This window comes from Apiospora kogelbergensis (genome assembly GCF_038363985.1).
Source record: "Apiospora kogelbergensis strain CBS 113332 chromosome Unknown utg000007l_segment0_segment0, whole genome shotgun sequence".
In the NCBI taxonomy this organism is placed as follows: Eukaryota; Fungi; Ascomycota; class Sordariomycetes; order Amphisphaeriales; family Apiosporaceae; genus Apiospora; species Apiospora kogelbergensis.
Window position 1 is genome coordinate 3,693,492 of NW_027117424.1, and position 19,879 is coordinate 3,713,370.

Genomic DNA, 19,879 nt, shown 5'->3' on the forward strand with positions numbered 1-19,879 from the left:
CTTGGATCTTCTCGACGAGGAAGACATGGAAGGAACACTAGGTTGGCATTCCTCAATTATTGTTGCATACGGCCTGCGTGCGAGATATCCCATAACATACAACTTTTTTTACACCCGTTCACTTTGTATATAATTTTGTAAATAATAGAGAAGAACCGAGGGAGAGAAAAGATATCACAGCGGGACTTCACGGTTGAAGTATTGGCTGACGAAGGTCCCCAGAAGTTGACCTCAACGATCAGGCAGAGAACAGATTCGATTTTCGCCAAAGTCAAGGCTCAGTTCTTGGGATGTACTTATATGGTCATGGTATATCAGGATTCAAATTGCCCCTTTCGAGATGTTGATTGTGGCTGCGGTGCCGGAATAACTTCGGAATACGGCCCTGCTCCTTAGCTCAATTGCAGAGGCCTATGAGATGACAGGTGTTGCCTAATTGCTTTCTCCCCTCCTTCTTATTGCCTGCAATACCAATATCAACGCCCTTTAAATCTGTAATTCTCCGTCAACAATTGAAGAGGACATGCTTTGTCTTCCGGGCGAAATTTGGGAACTCATTCTGCTCCAAGCAACACTTTGCCGTGGCGTCAGGAGGGCTCTCAGATTGCGACTCGTTTGCAAGGCCTTCGACAAGATCATCTATTACCGAGCCTTATTCGAGTCGCATCTACTCGACCATGAAAGGGTGAAACTCCGCCACAGCAGGGAAACCGTTCATTTGCGCAACTCAAACGACCATGGTGTTGCGAAGTTATGGCACGACTATCTGGTCTATCGCGCCATGGGTGAACACGACGCCACTATCGGCAGATATGTCGAGATCCGAAGACTAGCCCAGGCTGTCATTGCTGAAGACCCGTCCAAGGATCTGAGGGGTGTGGTGGACTCCTTGTGCTGGCTCGCCCTGGACAACGGGGTAACGGCACCAGGTCTATATACGAACTGGGGTCGCACAGTCGACTCGAACCAATATCGGCGAATGAAAGAACCAGAGCCGCGTCTAAACCTACTGGCTGCTGCTGCTCTCTTCGATATGATGCCTCTCGCCTCTGAGTTGCTGGCAGAGGGCCGTGATCCGACAAGACATAATAACCTACTACCACCCGCTATCCAGGTGGCCGCCCAATCCGGGAACACTGACATGTTGAAGCTGTTTCTTGACAAGTTATCGTCCTCAGATCTCGAGCCGTATTCCATCTATGGGGCTGCCGTGCGAGGCGACCTTGAGATGATGAAGCTTGTCCTTCCTGAACGAAGTGGAAACGGGCCAGATGACGAAGGCTATGGGACTTACCGGTCGAGTGCCCGGTCGCATTCTGCCGTAAAGAAGGCTCTTCCAAAAGCAAGGCGAGTCACCTTGAACCCGGAGGTATACCAGTATCTCAGCAATGCATGGGCGCCTGGGCGGCGCAGCGCGCGCAATCCGTGGTATGCCGATCTCGTATCTCACGCGGGGCGAGGAAACGTGGAAATGGTCGAGTACCTCCTGGCGCGAGGTGTGCCCGTGGATGCAACGAACTCCGAAGAGCTCGAATCCGCTCTGGAGCGAGCCTGCCGCAAGGGCCAAGACGAGGTCGTCGACTTGCTTTTGGCGCGAGGTGCCGATCCAAACTATGTGAGCCACGCACTATGGGGGCAAACCCGGTGTGTATGGCAGCGGCGGGTGGGCACATTTCCATTATGCGCACGCTAATCAACCACGGGGCCGATCTGGAGAAGAAGGGCGGCGAATCGGGAGGCTTTCGCGATGCCATGCAATGGGCCTACCACTTAGAACACGCACAGATGATCACCCTGTTGCTGGAAAGTGGTGCGACTATACGGGACGGTGTCTCGCTGGCCACCAAGCTATCGCGTATGGGCTATCAATCCATGGTCGGCGATTTGCAACGGCGTGGCTTTGAGCCAAATGAGACAAATCACGACCCGCCCCTTCCTGGGAGAGATTTGGCAGGATCGGTGAGCAGGAAAAATCAAGGCTACGGGTTTCGTTCCTGATTGGGGAGGGCACACAGAGGAAACCGTCCGCCGGTTACCCGGCGGAGACTTTCGGCCTGCTTAGCAGAGCATCTCCGCGCTTTCGCCTGTTCCGCCGGATTACCGGTCCACGACTATGCTTGATTAGAAATGTATTGAAACGATTCATTTCCTTTCCATGCTCCATGCTTTTTTTATAAATTCTTAAAATTGATAAGATCTCTGTGTTTTGGCAACGGGTGTACAGGCAAATCAAGCACGGAACTCACATAAAAACACTCCTTTCCCTAATTCATTCGTCAATATGTCAACACCGGAAGTTAGTCCGACTACCACCGGCCACCCAACTGACCAGAGTATCTACTCACCTCGGGAATCCTCAATAGACGTTATTGGTAATCTGGATCGGCCAAGCAATGGAAAGGAATCGACCGACTCGGAAACTTTACAAGAGCCAAGCGACAAAGGTCGATCTATACAGGGATTTCACTGGATCATCATATGCTTCTCCATCTATATGACATGTGCTCTTTATGGCCTAGACACCACCATTGCCGCAGACGTACAAGGTCCTGTCATTGCCGACCTCGGGCACGTGGAGAAACTAGCTTGGGGTAAGTCATATCAGGTCCCAATCGAAGATCGCAACATCTCAACTTTCACGTGTACCAACTAACTGGTGTTACCGCATAGTCGGCGCCGGCTTTCCACTGGGATCCGTATGCATCATCCTGCTGCTCGGAAAGCTGTACGAAAGCTTCAACCTCAAGTGGACCCTCATCGCCACCACGCTGCTCTTCGAGGTCGGCTCGGCCGTGTGCGGCGCCGCGCCCACCATGGACGCCCTGATCGTGGGCCGCGTCATCGCCGGCGCCGGCGGCTCGGGCATCTACCTGGGCTCGCTGCAGTACTTCGCCCGGCTGACGACGGACAAGGAGCGCGGCCTGTACATGTCGCTGATCGGCGTCTCCTGGGGCGGGGGCGCGGTCCTGGGCCCCGTCATCGGCGGCGCCTTCGCCGTCTCCTCCGCCACCTGGCGCTGGGCCTTCTACATCAACCTGTGTATCGGCGCCGTCGTCGCCCCGGGCTTCCTCTTCTACCTTCCCGCTATCCATCCCATGCCCAATGTTGGCGTCCGCGATCGGCTGGCGCGCATCGATTGGGTCGGGTTTGTTCTGGGGGCGGGCATGTGGGTCACCTTCCTGCTGGCTTTCACTATGGCGGGTGGGCAGTGGGAGTGGAAGTCGGGAAATACCATTGCTATATTCGTCGTGTTCGGGGCTCTCCTGGTCTGCTACGTCTTGCAGCAGTACTTCGCCATCTTCACAAGCCCGGAGCGCCGGCTCTTTCCAGGACATCTTCTGCGAGATCGCACCCAGGTGCTTCTCTACATCGTAACGGCCGCTGGTACCACCACGCTCTTTGTGGTGGTGTACTATATCCCTATTTATTTCCAGGTAAGCGACATAACCCGTCGTGATTTACTTGGGTTGGGACTAACCACGCAGCGCTCAGTTCGTTAACAACGACGAAGCCCTCATGGCAGCCGTGCGCCTGCTCCCCTTCGTCGTCGTCGCCATCGCCGTGAACCTAGTCTCGGGCACCTTTCTCCACTTCATCAAAGTGTACATGGCCCTGTACCTCATCGCCGGCATCTTGGTCGTGGCCGGCGGCGGTCCGTTGATGGTCTTCCTCGACCCCGGCACCTCGACCGCCACCATCTACGGCCTCACGGTCCTCCTCGCCATCGGCACCGGTGTCTCCATGACCATGGGCTACACGGTCGCCACGCTGACGCTGGAGGCCGAGGACGTCGCCGCCGGCCTCAACATGCAGAACGTCGCGCAGATCGGCGGCCAGGTCATCGCGCTCGCCGTCGCGGGGCAGATCTACCAGTCCACCGGCCAGCGGAACCTCGAGGCAGCCCTCGCGGGCCACGGCTTCTCGGCCGAGGAGATCCGCGGCGCCATGGCTGGGGTGCAGAGCGCCTTGTTCGAGAAGCTGGAGGGCCCGCTGCGTGAAAAGGCCATCGTGGCTATTACCGATGCCATGCAGATGACCATGGTGCTGGTGCCGGTTTCTGGCGCTGTGCTGATACTGGCGGCCTTGTGCATGAAGCGAGAAAGGCTTTTCGGTAAGGCAGCTGTTGCTGGCGCTTGAACCCAAATAAGCAGGTAGTTAATATAATTTGCATCATAGCACGGAATAAGATGTAACAAGGAACCAACAACATATGAAACTTCAGCAGAGTCGAAGTGGAGCTCAGTCTATATGTGGGATGGCATACCAGAGCGGTAATATTGGCATGGTTTGGGTTGAGAGGAGATGGTGGTGTTGTTGACGGTGGCGGTGTGGAAAATATGACATGTAATAGGAAACTATCTATTGGTATATGAGTTAGTATTTTGAAGGACTTTTATGTACCCGTGCACATTCTCTGTTCAATCGTCGTCTGTTATCCACCAAATGAACAAATATGACCATTAAATTAAATATATTGTGTCACTGGAACAAGTCATCACCTACGTCGCCACTCAGGAGACTATCGAAAAATGCCATGTCGATGCCCTGGAAGGCCCAATCATCCGGACCTGCTGTAAAGCCAAAGCCGTTCTGGGATTGAAGGTCTAGTTGCACAGGGTAATCCGTTGAGTACAATGTCTGGTCATTAGGGATAGACTCGATAAATTGGCCAGAATTGCTAGAAGGATAATTTGCTGGAAGAGCCTCTGTCGAAGAATGAACAGCAGTAATCCTTCCAGCAGTTGTCGGCCATCCTTCTTTGTTGATGCTACTGATTTCGTCGGTCGGTGGTTGCCGTTCAGGGGCTTCCTTGGAGATGGTTCCTTCGCGGGCGATCCGGACCACACCAAAGTAGGGGATGACCACGCGAACGACACCATCATCCACGCCTTCCTCGTCTTTTTGTAGCTGCTCTACATCCACGCCTTGTGCGCGCCCCTTGCGTCCGTCCGCCGCCTCGGCTTCGATAGCAAGCAAGCGGCGCAAAAGGTCGGCGCTCTCCGCGCTCAGCGGGTCCCCACTCGCGCGGCTCAGCTTGGCCATGCTTTCCTGGACCTGCTCAATCATGCCCCGATCGTTGAGGTACTGATGAATCATCGGGTTGCTCGCCCGGGAGGGCCCCTGGTGGCTTTGCAGGTGCGCCAGTATCAGCGTCAAGGCGGCCATGAGGGCCAGGAAGTCGGGTGTGCGGCAGCAGAAGCCGATAGTGTTGAAGTGTTGCAGCACCATGAATCGAGAAAGGATGTCGCGCGATGCGTTAACGCAGGCCATTCTGGAGTATTCATACACTGAATCAGATGAGGCTCGGAGCATGTAGGGAAGGTGTATCTGATTCAGTAGGTTATAATGGGACATTTGCAGCACGAGACGCTTGATATCCCAGAAGCTGCTCTCGTCATGTTTTGTCGGCGTCGAGAAATTCGGGGTTAGCCACCACTTGCTGGGAAGGGTCCTGGCTGCCCTTTGGAGCTCTTGATCTAACTCCTGAGCTAGGCTCAAGTCCCGGCTCCGGGCTTCTTTGTGTTCCAGAAGTGAGCCCATAATTCCGCAGTGGAGGCGCTCGAGGCGTCCTAGAGGAGTGTCCAGCGATAGCATTTGCTCGCTCACAATCATCTTGTCTGCGCAGCCCAGGGGAAGTCCCAAGTGAAGGGACAAGGAGCGATCGCGATGGATAATCCGAACCCACAAGGCACTTGGTTCGGCCTTAGAATTAGGGTCAAGAATTTGATAACGTGAACGGCTTCTTGATTGGTGTAGGCCCATCAGCTGAGCAAGATGTAATGCTCTGCGGCATGCGGTCCAACTAAGTCTCATTTTCCCATCGTTGGCATAAAATGTGCTTTCGAGCATGATGCACTCCAAGCCTTCGATGCTGCCTACCAGCCGGTCTTGGGTTGATACCTGGCTGATGGCTGTGTCAAACAGACAATACATCATGTCCTGGGGTGGCCCTGAAAGGCCTTGCAGATCGTGGAATTCCGGATCCTCAAATTTGAGCTGGAGTTGCTGCAGTAGATGGGTAAGCTGCAACATGTATCTAGCTATCAAGACGGGATGGTCGCGAGGTTCGGGCCTTGCAATCTCGACCCAGTCTGAGCCAGCCTGGCGACTTAGGTTTTCGTATGAAATCGTCACTGCCTTGTTAAACATGTAGAATCCGCGATAGCTAGCTTTGACGATGACATCACTATCTTCAGGCGTTGGCAGAGCATTGTGTAAGCATTGAGACAGAGTCGAGAGCCGGGTCTCCCTTCTCGAATGTCGACATTCAACGTAGGCAGCGCTGGGGTCCGTGAGTCGACGCGGGCCATTAGACCGAGGACTGGAAATATCCGAAACGACAGTAGAGACATGTGTTGATGTAGTCAGGGCTGGAGTCAGGATGTCGCCGGTCCGATGCTGCTTGCCGTGGCTGGTTGGGGATACATCTTCGTCGCGAACCCGATTCAGCAATTGCTGGACAATATTCTCGACTTTGACCAACCTGTCCCCCATTTGGCGCGCGCCATCTGGCGGCAACATCGGATCCTCTGGAGAGTCCTGGCTGATGCATCGGGTGCCGCGACGCTGGCATCCCAGGCAGCTTGCATCCTGGGTCGGTATGGTCTGGTTAAAGACGCACTTCTCCTTCCGCCTCTTGCAGGCCCAACAGCTCCGTGTGCCTTTGCGCGTCTTCCTCCGCTTCGCCGAAGATGCGGATACATCTTCAGTCGCTGCGTCATCCTCTGCGCCCGGAGCAGACCGGGTGTACGGCATATCTGCGATTAAAAGACCAGGAATTAGCTAATTGGAGGGACGAGGCAGCCTCATGAACGTGCGTGGAGGGTGATGAAATGGTGCATGGTGCGATGGCAGTTGATATTTGTGATATTCCGCCGGGTTTCGGTCGAAATGATCAAAGGGGCATTGTTTGGGAAGGTGGGGTTACAGTCGAACTGGAGGGGTTATGCTTTGCCGCCTAAAACATGGTCCAGCGCTAGGCGGTAGGCCAGTAGGTAGGCCAGTGACAGTGGACCTTATGGTAGGTAGGCCGTTCCATAGGGCTGTTTGAGGGCAGCTTCACTGGCCAATCTGCCAAAACATTATATTTTTCAGTTCAGCGTACTGCACCACTTTTAGCGGCTTCTTTCATACATTTTTGTTGTTTCCGGGTTATGATGAAACTGGCGTCAGTCTACCTCGCCGGCTCCTGCGTTTGCCCGCCCTGTGGCCCTCTACCAGCTAGTTGACTTAGCTGTCGCTTTCCAACCTAATCCGATAGGGCTTCCCGTCATGAGAAGATTGAAGGGCGACAGCTGGGTTGGCTGGATAGCAGAGGGCTATGAGCCGACGAAGTAACGCACAAGGTGGAGAGGTGGTAGACTGGAAGCTGACGCCGGTTTATCAAAGTCTATACATATTGAATACATTTCCCCATTGATCAAACTCTCGGAATGGATTCATTTCTTCCTATTTCTATCACATCGTCCTCGCCGAAACCGGCGGTCGGCTTACACACCCAGACATCGGTCCTGATCCCGGAAGAAAACCCCATTGGGCTTCCTTAGACTCGGCCGGCCCTACGACATGATGGCGGCAAATCGGATATGCCTTGATCTATGTTATCTACCCGATGTTCATTTGAAACAGCATTTTCCCCAGTAAGGATACTCTTACTCTATACAAGTTTCTCTCCTGCCGAGCGGGGAAGAGAAACATGGATATGGCTCATCGCCCGTCAGAATCAATTCCATGGACACGAATCTCCATTGAGTCAGATGCATCGGTAGTGTCGCCATTTCTATCACCACGTACCAGCTTAGGCGCCGACATTGATGATTTTGCCAAGTCAAAGTCGCCGCCCCTTCCAAGGCGGCAGATCATTTTGCTCTGTTACGCGCGGCTCATGGAGATCATCGGCCTGTACTCGGTTTTCCCGTACATCGCACAGATGATCCAGCATATCCAGCAGATGCCCGAGTCCGACGTCGGGTTCTACAGCGGCCTCGTCGAATCCCTCTTCTCCGTCGTCGAGATGGCCGCGCTGCCGGCGTGGAACAAACTGTCAGAGCGCATCGGGCGCCGTCCCGCGCTGGTGTGGAGCATCGTGGGGATGGCCGTCTTCACCGCGCTGTTTGGCACTGCGACATCGATCGCACAGCTGATCTTGTACCGCTGCCTGGCCGGTGTCTTCTCGGGCTCCGGTCTCATCATTCGGACTATGATCCAGGAGCAAACGACGGCGGACACGCAGGCAGTCGCGTTCAGTTGGTTTGCCATTGCGGACAACATCGGGACTTGTGTCGGGCCTTTGATTGGTGGAATCTTTGCCGACCCGGCCAAGATGTATCCTAGTGTTTTTGGCGGCATTCAGTTCTTCAGGGCTTACCCATATGCCCTGCCAGGAATTGTGGTCGGTGTTATCAATATGACCGGGGCCGTAACATCCGCCTTCTTTCTCGAAGAGACCGTGGAAAACAGCGCCCGGGGCAAAAATGGAGACCGCCGGCGCGGGCGACGTGGCCCTACGGAAACCCAGCCCGACACGACCCGAAGAAAAGGAGGCTTGTGGCAAGTCTTGAGGGAACCTGGAGTCCCCATCGCGCTGTTAGTCTATACCCATGTGATGCTCGTCATGGACTCATTTGCTGCCCTACTCCCGGTTGCGTTGTTCACACCGGTCAAACTTGGTGGCTTCGGGCTGACGCCGGCCCAAATCTCGTTGTACATGACGGCTCTCGCAGCCAGTCAATCTTTGTGGTTCCTAGTTGCCTTCCCACGACTAGATCGGAGGTTCGGGACGCGTAACGTCTTGCATGCTTGCGCCGTTGCCTTCCCCGTATACTTTGCCGGCTATATTCTCGCGAGCTCTCTCTTGCGAAGCGATCACCTGGCTGGGTTCTGGGCTTCGGGTGCACTTCTCACACTGATAGGCCCCGCGGCGTTCATGTCTTTCACCGCCGTGCAGCTCGTCATCAATAACGTTTCGTCCGATCCGCGACTACTGGGAACAATTACAACCCTCGCCATGGTCCTCCACAGCGGCACCCGAACTGTATCGCCCGGAGCGACCTCGGCGATCTATGCGGTCGGTGTTCGAAACGCTATCTTGGGTGGATACTTGGGATGGGTGGTTTTGATACCTCTTTCTTCCTGCTTATACGTCTTTCTTCGGTGGCTACCATCAGATGCGTAGTTCCGAATGTATTATGCCGGCTATGCTCCAATCATTTGCAATCCGGCATTACTCATCCAACAACGAAGTTAAGAGCGCGGAGAGCGAAGCAGGGATAGGGCGGACTGATTGGGCAAATTTGCCCGGACAATTCAAATGTGTCGGGTGAAGGCCTTATTCTGGGCTACGAAAAGCCCGAGATTTCGCATGTTATGAATTCCTTGTGTACATGTTTACGTCACCCGACATTTATCCCCAACCGGGTAGAGATATACTACAGGCTGCAACCAAGATGGCTTCAGAAAATATGACATTATACTTTCCATATCTGTTAGACGGCGCATGTTTGGCCGTCGGCTCGTTCCTAATATACGCCGGGGTCCTCGGGACGTTTGTAAACACCCCTAAATGTGAGGGAACAATCCGCACTACCTACAGCACTTGAACATAATTATTGCTAATCAGAGTACGGCTCCAAGTGGTAGAAATGTTTGGTCTCGGTTCCGCTACTCCGGACACGTGGGTACTCATGCCTGCCTCGACTGGAAGAAACTTCGGGGCCGGGATATTAGTATGGATCATGGTGGTTCTGGGCGAACAAAAGTCGTTGGGCATCTTCTTGCTTTGCTGGACCTGGGCGGGAATTTCAGACTTTAGGGTCGTGTATGGGCACCCAAGAGCAAAGCGGACCATGCTGTGGACCAATATCCGCATCACCGCGAGTCCTGGGGTGTTAGGCATGCTTTTGATTATGTATAACACTTGGGCAACTCTTCATTCGATGGAGAAATCCTACGGAAAGGGCTATTGAACCTGAGAAGGTCTAAGAAGGTAATTGCTAAATCTGTAACAAAAGAAGCACAAGGCCATTGTAATACTGAAAAAGACTTATCAGTGATCAACGACGTGTAGCCAAAATAATTTTAGCCGGGAAGTGACCCTTCACCCGGCGGCCATCCGCCAAAAGCTCATCCAATTCCTTGTACATCTCCATGAAGACGTCGGGAAACTTGGAGACAAAAGGGAAGGAAGCGAAATGCTCCTTGACGCCGGCCAGATCCATCTCGAAACCCCACCCTTCTTCGACCTCGAAGGTCTCCACGTCGTCAGGCCCCGTGAAGATAGGCTCGGTATCTAAATGCCTTGACTCGGGTGGCAGAACGCCCTCAATGCCTCCGTGCTCCATATTGAGGTGCACGCGCAACGCGCCTGGCGCAAACAGCTCAGGACTCAGGGGCGCGACGTTGTAGGCCCCCTCGACGCGCGCCAAGACCCGCGCCGTCGCAGCGGGGTCGTCGACGGACGCGAGGAGCCGGCGCCCGCCCTCGCGGCTGATGCGACCCCAGAGATCCTGCAGCCGTGGCTCGTCGGCGAAGCGCGCGGGCCCGAACGTCGCGGCCGCGAACGTGCCACCGGGGCGTAGTTGGCGCGCGACGGCTTCCATGGCCGCGTCTTGCGGCTCCGCGAAGTGCATGACGTTGGCGGCGAAGACCATGTCGACGCTGCCCGCGGGAATGTCAGAGGCGTCCTCGAGCCGCGCGGTGCGGAAGCTAAAACCGTTGAGGCCCTGCAGATGGGCGCGCGCCAGCTCTACGTTCGCGGGTACGATGTCGGACACGATGACGTGGACGAACCGGGCGCGCAGCCGCTGCGCGTAGGGGCCGGGGCCCGCGCCGACGTCGTGGACGGTGCCGAAGTGGCCGCTGTGGGTCGTGTGGTACGCGAAGATGCGGTCGAAGAAGGTGTCGGGCACTTTCGGACGGCCCTTGAGGTAGGTGTCCCAGAACTTGTCGTCCTGGGCGAATACCATGTTGCCCCTTGCCTCCATTTTTTTGAGGTCGAGAAATGAGAATCAGATCACTCAAGATGCACACCCTTTTCGCCCGCAATAACAAGGTTTCACTTCTAGAAGGCCACGCCAATGATGCCAGCAATTTTGCTTTTGCCTTACAAACCGCATTTTGGGCGTAACTATCATTTCACTGTGGTGACGAATGAATAAGCAATGTCACGTGTTGGCAATATTCTACTTGTCCGTAGACGAACCATCCGTCGCCACGGAGTACCCCAACTCTAGAAGCCGCTTGCAGAACTTCTGATTCACCATAACGGTTTTACCTCACCCTACATGTGATACACATATGCCATTCCAGATCGCGGAATGGTAAGGTGAAAGGTATCAGGCGTGCTGCTAGAGATCTACCACCTACGAGGCATGGCTAGTGCGGGGAAACAGAAAAGGAAAGAAATGATGAGCGGATATAAACCAATGAACGACGAAGAAAGTTGGGGTTGTGATGCGGTCATAATATGCATGCAGTCAAGCCGTGGTGTCGGCGGCGAGGGCAGTGCGATGGTTTCTGCCTACCAATGTGCCTCATGCCCATGTATTGCAGCTCCGATACGGCTAGCTAATACGATATTGGAGCCACAATATGTGAGTTTAGTAAGGTATGGTCAGTTTATCGAGGCATGTAAATAAGTCAAGGCAGACAGACCAGAGGGCAGGCTGGATGTGAGCAGGAATTCTCAGCCCGCTGACGTGGCCATGCAGTACTACCAAACCGCAGCAGGACCCTGCAAGAACGCCTGATGGTTTGCCCAACACCTTAGCCACCACCTGCCCGCTTCATTCATGCGCGTGAGATTTTGCCCTCATCATCATCTTATCGGCGGTCTGCCTTGCATTTGATGAAATCAATAGGCTAAATACACAAATTCGCAGCGCTCTGGATCGCCTTTCTTAACTTCCATCTTTCTCAAGACACCGATTACATCTAAGGAATGGGACAATTTTCCTCCATTGGATAACTCTGAAGATAATCAACGGCCTCATGCTCACTTCTTTCTGCAGATGGCTGATCCTCTATCAATTGCAGCCAGTATTGCTGGCCTTGCCAGCCTGGCGGGTACAGTTTTCATGACCCTCAACAACTATAGGGTATCGGTCCGAGATGCCAGAACTGAGGTAGCAACATTTGCCACAGAACTGCGCAACTTGAGCGGCATGTTGCAGAATCTGTCACTCCTTGCCGGTACCTTGCCGTTATCCGAGGGCAAGACCATGTCGCTGGATAAATCCCAGATTTCTGAGATGGAGGAGATGATTGGAACGGTCGACAAGAAGATCAGCAAGGCAACCAAAGACTTCCAGGCGAAGAAACAAAAAGCGTATCATGCGAAGCCTTCGATGGCATTTCTCCAAGGAGGAAGTTGATAAGCTGCTGGACCAGATCAGAGCCTACAAATCTACCATCAATCTGGCATTGTCTGCCGACACTCTGGAGCGACTTAATGATTGCCTGAAGGTACACAAAAAGCTGGAAGCCAGCATAATGTCCAGCCAGAAAGCCCTCAAGCTTCTCCAAGACACACAAGATCGCGTGCGAATGGACAAGAAGAAGCAGAAGACGTTTGACTATTTCTTGAAGGTCAACCCGCAGCCTTTTCTGCAGACGAGCCTCCGGTTGCGCGAGGAGACCACAGGCGAATGGCTCGTTCGGGACCCGATGGTTGCTCAATGGATGTCTATCCCAAGCTCCAAGCTCTGGCTGAGCGGTATCCCAGGGGCTGGAAAAACTGTGTTATGCGGACTGTTGATTGCCAGCATTCTGGAGAATTTACAAAGCGGCATGGCCTTTGCATTCTTCTTCTGCGATTACAAAGAGTCAGCAACCCAGTATCTCCCGAATATCTTTTCCTCCATCGCGCTGCAGCTAGCACTGCAAAAAGATGAAGCCTTCGACAGGCTTCAGGCGTACTATGGTCAACTACACCCGAAGAACGGTCTACCGCGAGAAGTCGAGCCCGATCAACTCATGGAACTCATACAGGACATGAGTCGTCTCTTCGATAGAACATATATTGTCATCGATGCTCTGGACGAGTGCGAGGCCAATACGCGAGGTGTTGCACGTGGTCTTGTTAGTGTTGCAAATAATTCCCACAGCCTTTCTGTTGCTCTGTTCAGTCGCGAAGTTATTGATATCAGTGACGAATTGGAGGCTCAGTTCCCAAAGTTGGAGATTGCCGCTAGGAATGAGGACTTGGAACGTTACATCAGTGGTCAGATGATGATGCGCACAAGTTTGAGCAAGCTCGACGCTGAGGAAAGCCGAGAAATACGAGAAAAGTTGTTGGGCAAAGCCCATGGAATGTGAGTTAAGGACTATCTTGGGCTTCTCTGCCTGTTCATTTTGCTGGCAGGTAACATTCACTAACAGTTTCTACGTACGCTCATAGGTTCCGATGGGTCGCATGTCAGCTCGACTCTCTGGAGGATATTGGAAGAATGGCTCGGAAAACAGCTTTGGAAGAATTGCCACCAACCTTGAACAGGACATATGACAGAATCCTAGAGAAAAGACGTGGAAACGTCATATCTCGCGAGATTGTCCGGAGAACACTGCATTGGATATGCTACGATAAGGCACTTTCTATAGAAGTGTTACGACAGGCCTTGACTGTATCTCTTGCACGAGATCGAATTGTACCTGACAACAGCGAAGTGATCGGCGAAGACGAAATCAGCAGATACTGCAGCAGTCTTATTCGAAAAAGCCAGAATGGATTACATCTCGAGATTGCTCATTTCACTGTCGAAGAATACCTGCGCACTGGAATTCCTTCTGGATCGGAACTGGCATCCTTTCAGTATTCGACTTCGGGAACGTCCCAATCGATGACGAAACTCTCTTTATGGTATATACTGCAACCCAGTTTCGGATACCAGCCATTTGCAAATGAGGAGTACGAAGGGAAGATCCGTGATCGTGCGGGAACACACCCATTCTACCTACATGCCTCAACATTTTGGCCCTTACAAACAGAATGCCATGACGATCCAGACGTCAGTGAGCTGTTGCGGGTTCTCTTTGGGCCGCAATCAAGAGCTCAATTTCATAATTGGCTTATTCAATTTTTGCTTCACACGTCAAAATCACCCGACCTTTTCGGACTCGGAAATGCATCTGTCCAAGATGTAACAAAACTTGCCACTCATCAAGATGTCACACCCTTGCACGTGGCCGCTTCATTGTCTATATCGGCACTTTGTGATTGGCTGCTTCAATCCGAGACGTGCTTAATTCCTACAGAAGCATTGTCTATTTCCTTGTTGGATTGTACCCTGTTTGGCCCCTGTGTCTTTCACCTATACAACGGCCTGAGGTTTCGCGACCTTCTCCCTGGTATCTTGTCAGATGAGATAAATAAGTTTCTGACTATGCAGAAGTCCGACAGCTGTTTTCGATCCGGAACCAGGCTCAAGGATACATTAACCCTTCTCCAACGAAAGGCCCGTATCGGATCCTTTCTAGAAAAGCGGAGGACAGGTCCATTGGCAATACATGCCAGTGTACTTTACCAAGATGAAACGATCTTCTTACGTCTACTAGATAATAGCCCCGAGGATTACCTGACTCGCGGTACAGTCGAAGCCATCAAACTGCAATTTCATCATGGTAAACCCTCTCAGGTAGCGCTCTCCATAACATCATCCAGAGGATACTGGACCGAGCAGCATCCACAGAAGAGGACTCCTCGGTCGGTGAAGCAATAAGGCTTACCGGGGAAATGGTGCGGTTTGGTGGCGCCTGGGGTCAATACAGCCATTTCCAGAATGAAGAGATTTTGGCGCATATTGAAGATGACTCCTTCGAAAATTCGCTTCGGGTGGCTGCTGCGCAAAACCAAGCTACTGAAGTATCCGATCTCCTGCAAGACGTCCGGTTTGACCCAACGTCCGAGACAACTTATGATATTCTGCACGAAACAATCGTCTCGGATAGGGTTGACATTGTTGATGCCTTCCTCCAGCAGCGTTCCCAGCTGGAGTATGGGACTAACAGAGCTGATTCCATCTGGCATATTGCTGCCCGAGAAGATGCTACTAAAGTCATTCAGCTGCTACTCAAAAACGCCTCGAGTGTTCAGACGAGCCTTAAGCTAGTCTCGTCGGACGGTCGCACGCCCTTTACCGAAGCAGTCTTTCACGGCTCGCTGCAAACCTCAGAGTTGTTATTAGCGCATTGTAGTGACGATCCAGCGTTTTTCCAATCCAAACGGCCAGTTCTGCATATGTGTGTTTCGAGAAACTGGCCGGATCTATTCCATGCCCTGCTCAAAAGACAACAATAAAGTCGGATGAGGATAGTTCTGGTCGGACACCTCTGTTTTTGGTTTCCAATTTCCACTGAGGTCCAGTTCATCCAAGAAATTGCCACCCGTTACAGTCCAGATCATCAAGATAAGAATGGGCGGGTAGCTTTTCAAGCTTTCTTGCTGAAGCTCCACAACAAGAGCTTGGGGATCGAACGAAGAGAAGATCATATTCTGACCGTCCTCAAAGCCTTGGCTCCCACGAACTGGACGGTTGGCGCTCTAGAAAGGCTCGGGCAACATATGTGGGAATACTTTTGTCGGTGCGTTGGGGATAGGGGACGTACTGCTATTCGCCCTGCAGAGGCCAAATCACTAAGAGTTTATATTGGCTGGCTGTGCAAAGCAGGGATTGCGGACTCCTATGAAGAGCAATCCAAACTTTCAGCACTTGTACCACTGGTTGAGGCGCTCGAAAGTCTTGATCTCACCGCCGGGGAATACAGATGGGAGCACGATTTTGTAGCAGAAGCACTGAAGCATCTTCGACAGAGATCTACGAGCCGGCTCGAGTTCCTAGACAGCGATTCAGCAATGGTAGCTTTGCTTGAAAAGTCAGTACAGCAAGATCATTACGGTCTAGTTTCATTTCTCACTGAGAACGGAACTCCAACACACCAAGCAGGAAATGAGAGCTCTCCACTCATTAAAGCCTGCGTTTCTGGATCAGTTCGCACATTTTCTCGGATCTTAAGGTCCACACCAAGCTCGGTCCTGGAAAATACTGCAGAGATACAGCCAGATATTCTTTGCCGGCTCATTTTGAAAGCGACTGATAAAAAAAGCAGCAACATAGCTATACAGAAGCTTCTGTCCGCTCTACAGCATGGTCTCTCGCCAGACACAGTAACTACTGGTGGGAATTATAGGGGCTATCCCCCTATTACGGTTGCTGCTAATCATAAGCTATTTGAAATAGTTGACTTAATGCTTGAATGGAGCGCAGACCCGCTTGCATGCGACCCGATGGGATGGAATGTGTTGACTTACTATGTGTCTTACAATGAAGTCAAGAGGCTCCGGGACCTGGTTGAAAAATTACGAAACCAATCTACAGAGATCGAATGGAGCAGTGCCGTCACTTGCACCATATTGAACCGAAGAGAAAAAGGCACGGCGTTGCACTTCGCTAAAAGCGGAGAGATGGTTGACTTTATCATAAAAACAACGTCAATGATAGGAGTAAAGTCAACTTCATCAAGCCAGGTGACGCCTTTGCATGTCGCAAGCTCTACCGGATCAACCGACGCAATCAAAGCTCTTATCAGGCATGGGGCTATCATTGATGCTGTCACTATCGATGGCAAACGACCTCTAGATCTTGCGTCTAAACACGGCCACGCTGACGCCGTTCGATTACTTCTGGAGCTTGGCGCTGTGCGATACTCGGATATCAACGCACGAGTGAATATCGATGGCGAAACACCTCTCATGCTGGCTGTTCGTAATTCAGGAGATGAGTGCCGCTACGTACAAAGTCTTCTGGATGACGGAGCCGACACTTCACTTCGAGACATTGACGGTTGTTCCGCCATCATGCTAGCCGCTCGGCATGATTTCATACAAGTTGCGAAACTTCTGGTGGAAGCAGGCGCTCTGATACATACCGTTACAGTATTTGGCAACAACATATTGCACATCTCGGCAGAAAACGGCTCCACACGTTGCTTTGCATACTTCCTCCAGCTTGGATGCGATGCCCACCTTGAAAATATTTACGGCAACACAGCATTGTATCTCGCAGGAAGCTACAACAGCCTTATTTCGTATTGCGCCAAAGGCAATGCGATTTATGGTGCGACACGTCGAGTCAAGCAGGATTTCCTTACTGATGCTATTGAAAATAGTTGTGGCATAGTTCTACAGATTATTCGTAGCCTCCCTATAGGCGAAGTACCCCTCCTTACCAGTACAAGGCGATACCACAGGTGCTCCGTATTATGCGGGGCTGTTGCTGAAGGTTGCAAGAGGTGTATCAACACACTATTGACTTACGGGGCAGACATCGAAATGGAAGGTTCAAACCAAGGCACACCACTTATGCAAGCATGCGCCTTTGGCCAACTCTCTATGGTCAAACTTCTGGTCCGCAGCAATGCCAAGCTGTATTACTTCGACAAGAACGGTGTTCATCGCAACGCCTTCGATGAGGCTCGAGAATGGCCGGATATCATCCAGTGGCTCCTTGTGGGGCGGTTCCAAGACCAGGTCAAGCTCTGTATGGAGGCGCACAACCCAGAGGCAGAGGTCGTGCCTTGGATGGGGCCACGGCATTTTGAGTACCACTGGGAAAGGAATCACGATATGTGGTCGGATGGATCTCAAATTGATCACCTAAGACTCATGACGAAGATCAAAGCTGAGGTACGCGGGGAAGTTGTCGAAGGTCGTCTTTTGGTGAACACATCGGAAGAATCCGAAGGCCAAAGGTGTTTGTAACATCATAGCTGGAAAATGGGAGGGAGAGAGGGGTTTATCAGTTTCACCATCGCTTTAGCTATTATGTAATTTTCGTAGTTTCGTTTTAAAGTACCGGATATAAATGACAGTGTAGCATTGGGTTGGGGAATTTACATTACATTTTTCAATATATCTTTATATAACTCTTTCCACGTTATTGTATCTAGTATATAAGCACCAAGGACCTCTAGATTACCCGTCTCCTTTTCAATAGGCACCGCTACAGTCTTCGTCCAGGAGGCCGTGTTCCAGATACAAGCGACCCAGTTATGCTGTCCCGCCACCATGTCCTTGACGATCTCCATGGGTAGCTAGAAAGACACCGTGTTGTCAAGCTAAGGGATAGCGAAAACATTGTATTCGTATTGAAGAATTGCAAGGTGAGGTAGATAAGAATGTGCCCGTGTAGTCCAAAGAAAGCGTGTCATAGTGATGCTATCAAATTAAATGACTCTTCATGCTCTCCAGAGTTTGCTGGAACCCGCGCAACTTGCCTTCAATACCCAGCTCGCTAAGTGACAAGACGTGCCCAGGATCAAGTTGCTCCCAATGGCCAAACTCCTCGCTCCAGCGCAGTTGTGATGCCACCTCGTCGCCCGCTATGCCCCAAATTTGGCGGTACGTCGCATCCGAAACCTCGACAAACACAGCCCTCTTCGCGGAAACAGTCTCCCAGGTATGTACGACATCGAGCATCGTGAGGTACTCCGTGACGACTATGGCGAGCTTGCCGTACGCCTTGTCTCCCGCTTCGAGTATGCTTTGCACAGTCACGCCCACGTTGTAGTCCACGTCGCCAGCGATGGGCAGCAAGGCCTCGGCCTTGCTTGGCACCATCCATACGTGCGTGTCAGCCCCAGGCTATTTTGGGAATAAGTCAGCCCTAGCTTTGATAAAACGCCCACAGGCTCTTGTCAACGTAAGTGACGCAAACTTACCAGCGGGCTGGGTTTCATCATTGGGAGGTGCGCCATGTTGCTTGAATACCAGCCAACCCAGATCCGCGTAGTCTTGGAGGCAAGATCGGGCAGACTCTCCTCCATCCATCGAAACGCGGCATGCTTGTAGTCAAAGTGTGGGACTGGTCGTCTGCCATCCGAAGACTCGCTGGCTGGGGGCAGCGAACTCATGACGTAATGCTGCAAGGTTTTGGTTCGGGCAGCAGCTCGCGCCATGTTCAACAGTTGTTTCTTTTCCTTCTCTCCAGCGGCGCTGGGCCCCTCGCTCATGACCACGTGCCTTGAATTGAATAAGCCTGAGAAAATCCAGCAAAGTGGGAACAGTGTCTTCCATCTACTACTCACCAGTCAAAACTCGTCATCGCGAAGATGGCAGTGGCCCCCTGGCCATCTGTTAGTCATTCAGAGTATATTGGCTGGGCGGGTGACTTGTTGTAACGCTGACGTACCTCAAACGCTTGAACGAGGGAAGACTCATCGTCTGCATTCCCTGCTACCACCTCAACGCCCTGAGTAGATGAGTCAGTTGCCATATGTCCCATATTAGCTGCTGTCAATGAATGCATCTTACTTGGTCGAGAAGCCGTTTAGCTGCGCTGCTATTGGGATCTCTCGTCACGGCTCGGACTTGCCATTTCTGGTTCTCTCTGAGTGCAGCAACCACGGAGCCACCCTGGCAACCCGTAGCACCTAGAACAACAACCAGAGGCATTGTGGTGGAAGGAATGTAGTAGTCTCGTAAGTAGTTTAAGTAAGAGATGGCAAGAGCCATGTATCATATGAAGTCGTTCACCTCATGAGTAGAACTTATCAAGTAACTATATACTATCGTCTTATAGCAAAATAAGCTTAGCTACGGTTAGGTGGAGCAGATGCGAGTTCAGTAATAGTCAAGATGTATTCATAAGCATTTGTCAAGTGTTTATTAATCATCCCGACTGCAGACGTCAGTCCAGCGACGAATGACTCGCATACCTTGTTTCGCATTCTTGTCCCGCGGGGTCTGGCGATCTTCTCGGCTATAACCGTCCGCCCACTAGCCCGAGGACCCGTGGAGATCCTGGTATTTAAGTGGAAATCGGGGTTTCGGGGATCTTGTATCGCCCGAATAGGGGCCTGAAAATTACAAGCGTGCAGCTACATCCCA

At 52.1% G+C, this 19,879-nt stretch overlaps 9 protein-coding genes across 9 annotated transcripts; 5 read left to right on the forward strand and 4 right to left on the reverse strand.

The window, feature by feature from the left end:
• Positions 1-523: 523 nt before the first annotated feature.
• PG998_011590 (ankyrin repeat containing protein) lies at positions 524-1,693 on the forward strand (the record flags this gene model as incomplete). The annotated part of the gene is made up of 1 exon (XM_066878406.1): positions 524-1,693. One exon carries the CDS (start codon positions 524-526, stop codon positions 1,691-1,693), a length of 1,170 nt encoding a protein of 389 aa, XP_066727460.1.
• Positions 1,694-2,281: 588 nt separating this feature from the next.
• On the forward strand, positions 2,282-4,137 carry PG998_011591 (uncharacterized protein; the record flags this gene model as incomplete). The annotated part of the gene is made up of 3 exons (XM_066878407.1): positions 2,282-2,591; positions 2,671-3,434; positions 3,493-4,137. 3 exons carry the CDS (start codon positions 2,282-2,284, stop codon positions 4,135-4,137), a joined length of 1,719 nt encoding a protein of 572 aa, XP_066727461.1.
• A 342-nt stretch (positions 4,138-4,479) lies between these two features.
• PG998_011592 (uncharacterized protein) lies at positions 4,480-6,756 on the reverse strand (the record flags this gene model as incomplete). Its single annotated transcript, XM_066878408.1, has 1 exon — positions 4,480-6,756. One exon carries the CDS (start codon positions 6,754-6,756, stop codon positions 4,480-4,482), a length of 2,277 nt encoding a protein of 758 aa, XP_066727462.1.
• Positions 6,757-7,696: 940 nt separating this feature from the next.
• On the forward strand, positions 7,697-9,175 carry PG998_011593 (uncharacterized protein; the record flags this gene model as incomplete). The annotated part of the gene is made up of 1 exon (XM_066878409.1): positions 7,697-9,175. One exon carries the CDS (start codon positions 7,697-7,699, stop codon positions 9,173-9,175), a length of 1,479 nt encoding a protein of 492 aa, XP_066727463.1.
• An 877-nt stretch (positions 9,176-10,052) lies between these two features.
• On the reverse strand, positions 10,053-10,982 carry PG998_011594 (uncharacterized protein; the record flags this gene model as incomplete). Its single annotated transcript, XM_066878410.1, has 1 exon — positions 10,053-10,982. The coding sequence occupies one exon, from the start codon at positions 10,980-10,982 to the stop codon at positions 10,053-10,055; it is 930 nt and encodes a 309-aa protein (XP_066727464.1).
• Positions 10,983-12,008: 1,026 nt separating this feature from the next.
• Positions 12,009-14,714, forward strand: PG998_011595 (uncharacterized protein; the record flags this gene model as incomplete). Its single annotated transcript, XM_066878411.1, is given in 3 exon segments — positions 12,009-12,325; positions 12,339-13,310; positions 13,397-14,714. The coding sequence occupies 3 exon segments, from the start codon at positions 12,009-12,011 to the stop codon at positions 14,712-14,714; spliced, it is 2,607 nt and encodes an 868-aa protein (XP_066727465.1).
• Positions 14,627-16,074, reverse strand: PG998_011596 (uncharacterized protein; the record flags this gene model as incomplete). Its single annotated transcript, XM_066878412.1, has 3 exons — positions 14,627-15,041; positions 15,711-15,829; positions 15,910-16,074. 3 exons carry the CDS (start codon positions 16,072-16,074, stop codon positions 14,627-14,629), a joined length of 699 nt encoding a protein of 232 aa, XP_066727466.1.
• Positions 16,075-17,383: 1,309 nt separating this feature from the next.
• PG998_011597 (ankyrin) lies at positions 17,384-17,752 on the forward strand (the record flags this gene model as incomplete). The annotated part of the gene is made up of 1 exon (XM_066878413.1): positions 17,384-17,752. One exon carries the CDS (start codon positions 17,384-17,386, stop codon positions 17,750-17,752), a length of 369 nt encoding a protein of 122 aa, XP_066727467.1.
• Positions 17,753-18,211: 459 nt separating this feature from the next.
• On the reverse strand, positions 18,212-19,444 carry PG998_011598 (NmrA-like family protein; the record flags this gene model as incomplete). The annotated part of the gene is made up of 5 exons (XM_066878414.1): positions 18,212-18,634; positions 18,712-19,012; positions 19,078-19,115; positions 19,182-19,241; positions 19,304-19,444. The coding sequence occupies 5 exons, from the start codon at positions 19,442-19,444 to the stop codon at positions 18,212-18,214; spliced, it is 963 nt and encodes a 320-aa protein (XP_066727468.1).
• Between the last annotated feature and the right edge of the window lie 435 nt (positions 19,445-19,879).